The 12,651-nt window shown below is 40.1% G+C and overlaps 1 protein-coding gene and 1 long non-coding RNA gene across 2 annotated transcripts in view; one reads left to right on the forward strand and one right to left on the reverse strand.

The window, feature by feature from the left end:
- The window catches only part of LOC148895285 (uncharacterized), an 85,191-nt gene extending 82,867 nt beyond the window's left edge, over positions 1-2,324 (reverse strand). The window contains exon 1 of the long non-coding RNA XR_016115638.1: positions 199-2,324. This is a non-coding gene — a long non-coding RNA (uncharacterized LOC148895285). The remainder of the gene's footprint in view (positions 1-198) is intronic.
- Positions 2,325-2,816: 492 nt separating this feature from the next.
- Positions 2,817-12,651, forward strand: part of nos1apa (nitric oxide synthase 1 (neuronal) adaptor protein a) — a 58,598-nt gene continuing 48,763 nt past the window's right edge. The window contains exons 1-2 of the mRNA XM_089001658.1: positions 2,817-3,683; positions 3,995-4,066. Coding sequence (XP_088857784.1) covers positions 3,579-3,683; positions 3,995-4,066 — 177 coding nt within the window. The 5' untranslated portion in view covers positions 2,817-3,578. The remainder of the gene's footprint in view (positions 3,684-3,994; positions 4,067-12,651) is intronic.

The raw sequence follows: 12,651 nt of genomic DNA on the forward strand, positions 1-12,651 counted from the left end.
TATATGCCGTAGTATCTTTGTAAAATGCGCTCAGTAGAAGTCATTTGAAGTGATTTTACGAATTATGGACACAACTAATCCGGAGGTGTTGGTTGTCCTTTAAAGTAGACTTGTTGAAATACAATGATCTTCTGGTTGTTTGGGTTTTAAGAAATGGAATTTTTAGTTTTAGTTTGAAATGGAGGTTCAAATATTTACCTGTAGCAGGTTGATTCTCTTCTTCTTCATTGTTCCCTTGGTCCCCTCCTTGATCAATGTTACTGGTACAGTTAGAGTTAGATAGTCCCAGGAGAATTGAGGCAGCGTTGTTCGTTTCTTAATGGATCCTTGCTTTCGTCTGCCTGTCGTCTTCCCGACGCTGATACCTTTTCTTTGACTTATCAGGAGTTAACATGGCTGAAGTTTTATACAACCACACACGATATCACCATTGGATTAAAGTGCGAAGACTTTCATTAATCTAAACCGAAAATGAAACGCATAAGCTTACAAAACAATGATAGCACTCGCTAACAACTGTTGCGTTGGAAGGCTTTCTGCCTACCGGAAGTAAGCGGCCGATCACGTGATCATAACGAATGACGTCACGCATAAATGATATGTATTATTATTATTATTATTATTATTATTATTATTATTATTATTATTATTATTATTATTTCCACTTTGCGGTATTGACGGGAAAAACAACACGAACGCATCTGTCCGCACGTCAGTTTCTCTGGCCTTCAAAATGTGTCCACATGATGTCACCCTAACATTGTTTTTTTCTGCCCCCACCCCACCCCTTAACAGTTTCCTGGAAACGGTGCTGGTTTTTTGTGATACTGCCAAAGGAAGTGGAAGACCAAAATCTCTGACGAACGCCATTTCAAGCTCATAATAATATAATAATAATAATAATAATTTTCATTTCTAAGCACCTTTCAAAACTCTCAAGGACACTTTACAGTCACAGGATATTTTTTTCTGTGGGTGAGCAGCGGCAGCCACACGAGCCTCCGTTCACTCAACCCGGAAATAACATAAATGAATAAAATAAAAGACATTTAAAGGGTGTCAGCCATCCTAGGCTTCATTCAAGCTTCAAAATTTAAAGGAGAGAAGCAGAAGAACAAAAGGTATGTCATAAATATAAATTTTGAAATACAGTGATACCTCAGTTTTCGACCAAAATCCGTCCCAGAAACCTGTTCGAAAACCGATCTGTTTGAAAACAGAAACAACACTTTTCATTATAATCAATATAAAAATGTTTAATCCGTTCTAAGTGGAGAAAACAACCTTTTTACTATTTTACCGTATAAACTGTATAAACACGTACTAATAAAGCATGTAACTTGTAAAATAGTATAAAAACAAATTGCAATATGTTTTATTTTCACAAATTTTAACTCCAGACCCATATAATTTAGGAATTAACTATTTTTTTCTGATGAAAGAAGAAAGTTTAAGGGTTCTGACGCTGCATTGAATGTTTATGTCGTCCTTAAAGGACAACCGACATCACTTTTTTGTTTTTTAACTGACATCAGAAAAACGTTTTATAGCATCTAAAATACCCAAAACACGCAGTATGATATTTTTAGTCAAATGCAAAACACCAATAAAAATGAATCTGCAAAAAATCTGCAAAAAATTGAGCTGCGAATTGGGCATTTTCAGAAAGTCCCGCCCCCAGCTTGTGACGTCACACCAAGACGTCTTGCATTGCTTGAGAATCAAAACAATGGCTTCAGATTCGGAGAATATGCTTTCTTGTTACACCTCCAGTTATGAATATGATTCAAATAGTTCTCAAGAGGAAAGCATACATGTTTGCAATCGATTAAATAATTTATTCCATGCCATTTTGAGGCAACATTGGGGAGAAACGATCACCAGAAAAGAGGCACAAAATGGCGACCTCCTGTGGCCACCTCCATTTCCACAGGCTGATAAATTCCTTATATGGAGCTTGGACACCCTCTTCTGGCGACTTTTGGGTGCAATATAACGTTTTCAGACCAAACAATACAGCAAAATACATTGACGTGATGGAAGGACTACTACAATGTGTCTTTTTTTCGGTCAGGGGGCGTTCCTTTAGTGACGTCGCGTACGGACTCGTCACCAACTCAAAAACAAAACTTCCTGGATATTCAGTGCGAGCCTTAAAACGTGAAATATAGCTATATGCGGTGGAATCTTTGTAAAATACGCTCAGTAGAAGTCATTTGAAGCCATTTTACAAATTATGGATACAACTTGTCTGGAGACGTCGGTTGTCCTTTAAAGGCATTCCTTCAGTGACGTGACGACACTGAAGGAATGCCCCTGACCGAAAAAAGGACACATTGTAGCAGTCCTTCTATCACGTCATTATATTTTGCTGTACTTGTTCGGACTGAAAATGTCATGTTGCACCAAAAAGAGCTAGAAGAGGGCGACCAAGCTCCATATAAGGAATTTATCAGCCTGTGGAAACGGGCTGATTAATTCCTCACATGGAGCTTTGTCGCCATTTTCAGCCTCTTTTTTGGTGATACATTTCCCCCCAATGTTGCCTCAAAATGGCACGGAATAAATTCTTTAATCGATTGCAAACATGTATGTTTTCCTCTTCAGAACTATTTGAATCATATTCATAACCGGATGTGTAACAAGAAAGCATATTCACCGAGTCTTAAGCCATTGTTTTGATTCTCCAGCAACTCAGGTCGGGACTTTCTGAAAATGCCCAATTCGCAGCTCATTTTTTTGCAGATATTGGACACATTAAGTCATTTTTATTTGTGTTTAGCATTTGAATAAAAATACTGTGTGTTTTGGGTATTTTAGATGCAAAAAAGGTGACGTCGCGTGTCCTTTAAACTATTCTGTGGGTCCTGCAGTTGTAATGAAAAATGACAAAAACCTTGGCACTGGAGTGGACACATTTTTTACACATTGTCTGCCAGTCAATGGTTGAATTAATTAATTGTCACTCAAAGACAATCGTCAAATACTTTGCACTTTATAATCATAATAATAATGGATTGATGTATTCCTTTTGGCCATAAAGAGGAGCTACAAAAGCCACTCCTTCGACTGCTGGAAGGGAAAATTCCGGTTGTTTCCGTGCGCGTGCGTGCGTTTAAAAAAAAAAGAAAGAGAAAAGAGGGCAGGTATTTGCAAGTGGGCCCCCTCCCCCCGTGGAGCCGAGGTGGGTTCGCTCCAATGGAAACCGCTGGAATGGCCCAACAGTTCGGGGGGGGGGGGGAGTGGAGGGTATCCGGCTCGGCAGCCACTCCGACTGGATGCAGGATCGGGATTCGCCTTAGTTCCTTCTACACTACCCGAGTCCAACCAAGAGAACGAGAACGCGCCCGGGGACGAGCAGCCCTCCACGCCGACCCAAGTCGAGTCTGGGCGGGAACGGAAAGCCGACGGAGCTCCCGTCGAACCGCCCGCCGCTGGAAGGAAGACGTTGGCCGGGCGAAGGCGGGCGAAGCGCCGCGGCAATGCCTCGACGACGGACGAGGAGGACCGAGCACTGACCGGATTTCGAGTCTGTTCCCCCCCTCACGTCGACGCATTTGGCTTTAGAGGAGAGAAAAATGCCCGTGAAAAGCAAATATAACCTGGTGGACGATGGGCACGATTTGAGGATCCCGCTTCACAACGAGGAAGCCTTCCAACATGGGATCAACTTCGAGGCGAAGGTATGCCTCCCCCTGTCCCTCTTCCCTAAAAAGTTCCATAACTTGTAACGAAGCCTAATTGCCCCCCCCCCCTTCCCACGCTGTTCTTTAAACCCCCAACCAGGCTACTTTTGTACTATATTCGCGAATCGGACGTTCGAAAACCGACCAATTCGAGATCGGGAATTCACCGGCAAAATGGAGGGGGGGGGGGGGGGGGGGGCATTTATTTACGTGTGGGATTTACGTCGAGCTACTGCGGAAGTTGGTGGCCAAGTGAGGGAATGTGATGATGATTTTTTTTTTCTGCTTCCATTGTTGACCCCAACCAGTACATCGGCAGCCTGGACGTGGCGCGGCCGAGCAGTCGAGTGGAGATCGTGGCTGCCATGAGACGGATCAGGGTAAGCGGACCCCCCACCGAAGACCCCCGCGGACTCGTCAGTCACTTTCTCTTCGCACTTTATGCCCAGAACACACCGGCTTGTTTGTGTGTCTACATAATGTGTGTGTGTGTGTGTTGTGTGTCTATATAATGTTGAATGTGTTATGTGTGATGTTTTCAGTGTGTGTGTGTGTGCGCATTTACATGTGTGTTTGCTTGTTTGGATTGTATTGAATGTACCTCGCGGTGGAGAAATTGACATTTCACAGCAGCAAAGTTATGAAAGGAAGAGGAAAGGAAGAAGTAGAAAAACAAAATACAGGAGCTGCTGGATAGGCAGCCACTCTCGCGGCGCCATCTTGAAGTCTAAAAAGCAAAAAAGTGAGTTTATATATGAGTGCGTGTGTTTGTGTGTTGTGTGTCTATACTCGGAACCGACTTCTTGCTGGCTATCGTTTAGCTATTTAGCTGGCTAGGTAGCTATCTATTAGCGACTGTATCCTGTGACTGTAAAGTGACCTTGAGAGTTTGGAAAGGTGCTTATAAATGAAATGTATTATTATTGTATGTATCTATGGTATTATTGTATGTAATATGTATAGTATTATTGTACTGTATCTATTAGCTAGCTGGCTTTCTATCTATTTGAGTTACTTCAGGGTTGAGTGAACGCTGGTGCGTGTGGCTGCCGCTACTCACCCACAGAAAAACTCATTCTGTGATTTTAAAGTGACTTTGGGAGTTTTGAAAGGCGCTTAATAATGAAATGTATTATTATTATTATTATTATTATTATTATTATTATTATTATTATTATTATTATTATTATTATTATTATTATTACGGGAGTGTGTTGTGTGTGAAGTCTATAATGTGAGTGTGTGTGTCTATATATCGTGTATGTGAGTTGTGAGTCTATATAATATGAGTGTGTGTTGTGTGTTTATCTAATGTCAGAGTGTGTGTGTTAGAGTCTATAATGTGTTTGTGTGCATGTGTGCTTACATGTTTGTGTGTCTCTCTAATATGAGTGTGTGTGTTGTGTGTCTATATCAGGGGTGGGCAAACTTTTTGACTCGCGGGCCGCATTGGGTTCTAAAATTTGACAGAGGGGCCGGGCCAGGAGCATTTGGAGGGAGTGTTTGGGCCGGAAATACTCCGAACAAGTTATGTCCATAATTTATAAAATCACTTCAAATGACTTCGACTGAGCGCATTTTACAAAGATTCCACAGCATATAGCTATAGTTTACGTTTTAAGACTTGCGCTAATTATATGAAGTCTTGTTTTCGAGTTGATGACGATCCCCATGTGACGTCACGTTTGGACCGCCCCTGACCGAGAAAGCGACATACAATGCATTTTGGGTACTTTGTTTGGTCTGAAAACTTCGTGTTAATCCGTGTTGATCCGTGTTGATGGCGAAATTAGAAGGAAAACACATAAATAACGCCGTGGTGAATCGTTGTGTGTTGCACCAAGACAACTATTTGATATTCGCTGACACAAATTCCCAGCTGACAAATCAGCCCATTTCCAACGGAGCTTGGGCGCAATCTTCTGCTTTTTCTGGGTGCTACATTGCTGTCATTGACGGCTCGAATTGATATGGGAGGACTCCTAGAATCAATTGCAAACATTTATGCTTTCCTCTTCAGAAGAACAAGAACAAGAAAACATCTTTTCCGAATCTGAAGCCATTGTTTTGATTCTCGAGCAAGGCACGACGTCTTGGCGTGACGTCACGAACAGAGGGGTGGGACCTTCTGAAACTGACCATTTCCGGATTCATTTTGAAGTCATTTTTATTGGTGTTTTTCATTTAACTAAAAATATCAGCCTGCCTGATTTGGGTATTTTAGATGCTATAAAACGTTTTTCTGATGTCAGTGGGAAACAAAAACAAAAAATGTTGCCGGTTGTCCTTTAAATGTAGTATGTACAAACCTCATAGCACAGTAAAAACACTACAACCCAATTTATTAACTGTCTTTCAAATGTGAAAAATATCCCTGATCAGTTAATAAATTTGTCTCAAGGAATATGCAAGATATGGCATTTACAGACTATTTCGCAGATACTTGGAGGAGGAAATGGAAATAGATTAAAATAACATATGCACTGTGATTTATCAAGATTGCGTCTGTTTTTAAGTTTCCATCGAAGGGGCAAAGAAATCAACATTTATTGAAAAATGGAATCACTTTCAACATTCAAAACATATTATTACACAACGAAATATTCAAGCTCAATAATACCTACTTGTGTTAAATTCCGCCAAATCATAGATGGTTTGTCGTGACCGCGCGCTCAACAAACTCCTCACTGACGCTCTCGCCTTCACGCGCTAACGATACACGTGTACCGTCGCCGAGCACACAGACATAGACTACCTGCAGTTGAAATTTGCATACTCGGCTCGGCAGCCAATCAGAATCCTGCTTCTTTCTTCCGGACTTTCGCAAGCGTTACAAAGTCGTGCAATTGCATGTCATTTTCCAAAATAGATGCACAGAACCTCAAACTAGAAGAAAGATTCAAAAGAAGCTAACAACATATGTGACGCTACAAAACGTAAATTTACATTAAACCGTGACTGTAAAGTGTACGTGAGACTTATGAAAGGGGCTTAGTGGCTCGTAGGAATCAATGCAAACGTTGCATTGTGCACCACAATGACAATCGACTACTGTAGCAAAATTTACAGCCATGCGCATTTGCCGTAAATTAAGCAAGGTAGCATTTGTAGTTGGTGCATATAAAAAAAACTTTATACTTTGTGACAATGTTTCTTAATGGGATTGGTCTCATTTTGCTTCAAGTTGGGAAAAATGGGGCAGGCAACTTTTCAGTTATCTGCCCTGTTGTTCGCTAGCTTTTTGTCATGAGTTTTAGACACTGTTTGTACTATAATTTGGGCAAGTTCGGCGGGCCGGATTGAAAAGCCTAACGGGCCGTATGTGGCCCGCGGGCCGTAGTTTGCCCATGCTTGGTCTATATAATGTGAGTGTGTGTGATGTTTTTTTGTATATATGTGTGTGCATGTACATGTGTGTTTATATAATGTGAGTGTGTGTGTGTTGTGTGTCTATGTAATGTGAGTGTGTTGTGTGTGATGTTTTTAGTATGTGTGTGTAATTGTATGTGTGTTTGTGTGTTTAGATTATATGAGTGTGTGTTGTGTGTATATAATGTGCGTGTGTTGTGTGTGATGTTTTGTGTGTGTGTGCATGTACATTTGTGATTGATTGTTTTGTGAATTTATATAATATGAATGTGTGTGTTGCGTGTCTATATACGAGTGTGTGTGTGTGTTAAAGACTATAATGTGTGAGTGTGTGTGTTTGCCAATGGGCGTGTGCATGTGTGTCTGTGGTTGCGTGTGGGTTTACATAACGTGGGTGTGTTTGTGTGTATATAATGTGAGTGTGTTGTGTGTTTATATAATGTGAATGTGTGTGTGATAGTCTATAATGCGTTTGTGAGTGTGTGTTGTGTGTGTGGGTCTATATGGCGTATGTATGTGTTGTGTGTGTGTGGGTCATTTGTGTGTGTGTGTGTGTGTGTGTTTGCATGTGTGTGTGTCTATATATAATAGGTCTGTGTGTGTGTGTGTTTGTGTGTGTGTGTGTGTTTGTATGTGTGTGTGTCTATATAATATGTGTGTATGTGGCATTTTGTCTCCATCAAAAGTTGCGAATAACTGAGTTTTCCGAAGTTCGGCGGAAGCTGCGCATTGGCGAGTGCAAATCCGCCAAAGGAAAAGTCCATAGCATCGCTCGGTCGCCGTTTGTTGCATTCCTTTCAAGCGGTGCGCCCAAAGTGCCATGTCTCCAGCTGTGCAAACTCAAGATTTAAAGCCCCCCCCTAACCCCAACCTCCCTTCCCAAACCGCACTGAGTGAATGCCTGCGTGCCAACTTGGCAACGTTTGACTTTGCATCCTTTAATTGGATTGGTTGCCAGTAACGCGAGGAAGGGGGGGGGGGGTTGTTTTTGAAAAAGAATTGGATCTGATTTGGAGTACACCATAAAACACAAACTTAGTCATGCTTGCGTCATTTTTTTCAGCCTTTTATCATCTGACCCGTTATAGCACTGGTGTCCAAGTCAAGGCCCGGGGGCCAAAGCTGGCCCCGCATATCATTTTATTCGGTCCGTGACAGCAAATCAAACTTGGAAAATTCCATGCTCATCTCTCGAGCTAGCTTGCAAGTGCGCTAGCTAACGAGTGAGATAGCTAGTTCTGTTTCTATTCAGCTAGCTGTTTAATTCCTTACATCAAAGGTGTCAAAGTCAAGGTCCGGGTTCAAAATCTGGCCCGCCATATCATTTTATCCGGCCCGTGAAAGCAAATCAAACGTGAAATTCTATGCTCATCTATCGAGCTCGCTAATGACAGAGCCAGCTAGTTTTCCCTCGATTCAGCTAGCTGGCTAATCACTTACATAACTGGTGTCAAAGTTGAGGCCCGGGGGTCAAATGTGGCCCGCCACTTTATTTTATTCATCCCGCCAAAGCAAATTAAACTTGTGAAAATCCATGCTCATCTATCGTGCTAGCTAGGTCTCGTTCTATTCAGCTAGCTTGCTAATCCCTTACTTAATTGGTGTCAAAGTTAAGGCCCAGGGGCCAAATGAGGCCCGCCACTTTATTTTATTCGGTCCGCCAACGCAAATGAAACTTTTGAAATTCCATGCTCATCTACCAAGCTAGCTAGCGAGTGAGCGAGCGAGCTAGTTCTCGTTCGATTCAGCTAATTTGCTAATCCTTTACTTAACTAGTGTCAAAGTTGAGGCCCGGGGGCCAAATGTGGCCCTCCACTTTATTTTAGTCGGCCCGTAAAGCAAATGAAACTTGTGAAATTCCATGATCATCTATCGAGCTAGCTAGTTCTTTTTCTATTCAGCTAGCTTGCTAATCCTTTACTTAACTGGTGTCAAAGTTGAGGCCCGGGGGCCAAATGTGGCCCGCCACTTTATTTTATTCGGTCCGCCAAAGCAAATGAAACTTGTGAAATTCCATGCTCATCTATCAAGCTAGCCAGCGAGTGAGCGAGCGAGCTAGTTCTCATTCGATTCAGCTAATTTGCTAATCCTTTACTTAACTAGTGTCAAAGTTGAGGCCCGGGGGCCAAATGTGGCCCTCCACTTTATTTTAGTCGGCCTGTAAAGCAAATGAAACTTGTGAAATTCCATGATCATCTATCGAGCTAGCTAGTTCTTTTTCTATTCAGCTAGCTTGCTAATCCTTTACTTAACTGGTGTCAAAGTTGAGGCCCGGGGGCCAAATGTGGCCCGCCACTTTATTTTATTCGGTCCGCCAAAGCAAATGAAACTTGTGAAATTCCATGCTCATCTATCAAGCTAGTGAGCGAGCTAGCTATTCTCTTTTTATTGAGCTAGCTGGCTAATCCCTGACATCACAGATGTCAAAGTCAAGGCTTGGGGGCCAAATGTGGCCCACCGCTTTATTTTAGTCGGCCCGTAAAGCAAATGAAACTTGTGAAATTCCATGATCATCTATCGAGATAGCTAGTTCTTTTTCTATTCAGCTAGCTGGCTAATAAAAACCTGGAAACAGTGGAAATGCTAATCGGTCAGCCAAATCTCCACGCGTCCGATTTCCTTTGATGGAAAGACGATTGGGCCCGTGGTGTCCCTCAGGTAAAACGCAAAAAGTTCCATTTTCCAACGAGGTGAAGGCGAGCAGGCGGGAAGCGGAAATTGTTTGTCGGGATGAGATAACGCACAGGAGCCGACCCGATTGATGGGGGCAACTTCCAGGTCAGCCTTGCCAGCGGATTGCCGCACAGAGCGACAAAACGTCAGCCCCGGCCGGCAATGGGAAGGTCTAACAATTGAAATGGGGGGGGGGGGGGGGTTATGACACGATGTAGAGACGGCCTTCCCATCTAAAGATATGAATGGGGTGGAAAATCCCAAAGTAAGGGGCGGTGAAAACTGGGATTAGGGCACAGGTGTCAAAGTCAAGGCCCGCGGGCCAAATCCGGCCCGCCACATCATTTTTTTCGGCCCGCGAAAGCAAATCAAACGTGTGAAATTCCATGATGATTGCTAAAATCTGAGCCAAAATTTCATATTTTTGGATGTCAACCACAATCAAAGTCATTATTCTTGACTTCAGATTTGAAAACGAGTCATTCATTAATTTGCTGTGTGCTCTATATGTAATATTTGAAGGGATTTAAACATTCTAATGGGTTCCCCAAATTCATAACGGCCCTCGAGAGGAAACCATAACTACAATGTGGCCCGCGGCAAAAAATTACTTTGACACCCCTGGATTAGGGTGAATGAATAATAATAATAATAATAATCATAATAATAATAATAATCATACATACTATCAATCGGGCTAGCTAGTGAGTTTGCTAGCTAGCAATCGAGCTAGCTAGCTCTCTTTCTATTCAGTTATCTAGCTAATCCCTTAGATAATAATACACTGATTTGAGAGCGTGAGATAGAGATAAATAAAGAGAGAGAGTGATTCGCTAGCTATCTATCAGCTAGCTGATAGCTGGCTAGCTAGCAGATAGCTAGTTGAGAAGTAGCTAGCTAGCTGACATTGATTTGAGAGGGAGAGATAGAGATAGATAAATAGAGAGAGAGATATTCATTAGCTATCTATCAGCTAGCTGATAGCTGGCTAGCTAGTTGATAGCTAGCTGGCGAATCTCTGTCTATCTCTCTTTATTTATCTCTCTCTCAAATCAATATCAGCTAGGTAGCTACTTAGCTAGCTATTAATTCTGTCTCTACCAGCTAGCTAACGATCAACTCTGATCAAGTCCAAGACTTTCCTTCCCTCTTCCTTTCATAACTTTGCTGCTATGTTACTTCCAGGTAGAGTGAACGCCGGCACGAATGGCTGCCGCTGCTCACCCGCACAAAAAAAATCCTGTGACTGTAAAGTGTCCTTGAGAGTTTTGAAAGGCGCTTAGACATTAAATGTATTATTATTATTATTATTATTATTATTATTATTATTATTATGACGTAAAACGCCGGGACCAGGGGTGTGCAAACTACGGCCCTGGGGGCCAAATTAAATGTAGTGTTACTATTATTATTATTATTATTTGCGGAATCCAAATTATTATTAATTTTTTTGCGATCAAGAATAGTCAATATATTCTTTTTATGGATCCATTTATTTATTTGTTTATTTATTTGTTCATTTATTTATCTATTTGTTTATTTATGTTTTCATTTATGTATTGTTTTGTTGTTTATGTGTTTGTTTATTTTTTTTATGTGTTCACTTATTTATCTGTGTTCATTTATTGATTTATATATATATTATTTATTTCTTTATTTCGTTATTTGTTTATTTGTGTGTTTGTTTATTTATGTTTTCATTTATTTATTTATCTGTTTAGTTATTTGTTTTTTTATGTGTTCATTTATTTTTATTTATTCATATGTCCACTTATTTATTCATTTATGTGTTTATGTATGTGTTCATTTATTTGTTTTTTATGTGTTCACTTATTTATTTGTTTATTTATGTGGTCACTTATTAATGTATCTATATTTTTATTTATTTATCTATTTAGTTATTTGTTTATTTGTGTGTTTATGTGTTCATTTATTTATTTATCTGTTCAGTTATTTGTTTGTTTATGTGTTCATTTATTTTTATTTATTATTGTTATTATGTGTCCATAAGTTATGTACTTGTTTCTTCATGTCTTCATTTATTTCTTTATCTATTTATGTATTTGTTTATGTTTGAGTTCATTTATTTATAACAATAATAATAATACATTTAATTTCTAAGCACCTTTCAAAACTCTCAAGGACACTTTCCAGTCACAGGATTGTTTTTCCGTGCGTGTGAGCCGCGGCAGCCATTCGCACCAGCGTTCACTCTATCGGGAAGTAACACAGCATTTATTTATTTATGTGTTCATTTATGTATTCATTTATCATTTGAATTATTTTTTTATTTATGTGTTCATTTATTTTGCAATCTATTTATTTGTGTCCATTTATTTAATTATTTATTTGTTCGTTCATTCATGTGTTCATTTATTTAATTATCTAATTATTTATTTGTATGTTCATTTATTTGTCAGTTTACTTGTTTATTCTGTTCATTTCATGGGGTGGAAAATCCCAAAGTAAGGGGAGGGGATGGGGTTCATCTGTTCATTTATTTATTTAATCAATGTATTTATTTGTTGATTTATTTATTTATCTTTTGATGTATTTGTTTATTTATGTGCTCATTTATTTTTTTATTTTTTTATTTATACAGTTATTGATTTGTGTAGTCATATGTTCATTTATTTGGGTTGGATGTACCTTTATTCGTCTCTCAGTGGAGAAATTTACATTTCACTGCAGCAAAGTTATACAAGGGAAGAGGAAAGGAAACAAATAAGGAGAAAAACAAAATACAGGAGCTGCTGTAAAGGCAGCCACTGTCGCGGGGCCATCTTGAAGTATTATTTATTCATTTTTATGCTGGAATATTTTTTTCTATACAACAGGGAAGTTGGACATCCCTCTCTCTCATTTTCTTTATAGGATGCTGCGATTGTTTTTAATAGGAAAATGCAGCCAGGCAGTACAACTT

This window comes from Hippocampus bargibanti, linkage group LG07 (assembly GCF_051943395.1).
Source record: "Hippocampus bargibanti isolate YZ-2025 linkage group LG07, ASM5194339v1, whole genome shotgun sequence".
Lineage (NCBI taxonomy): Eukaryota > Metazoa > Chordata > Actinopteri > Syngnathiformes > Syngnathidae > Hippocampus > Hippocampus bargibanti.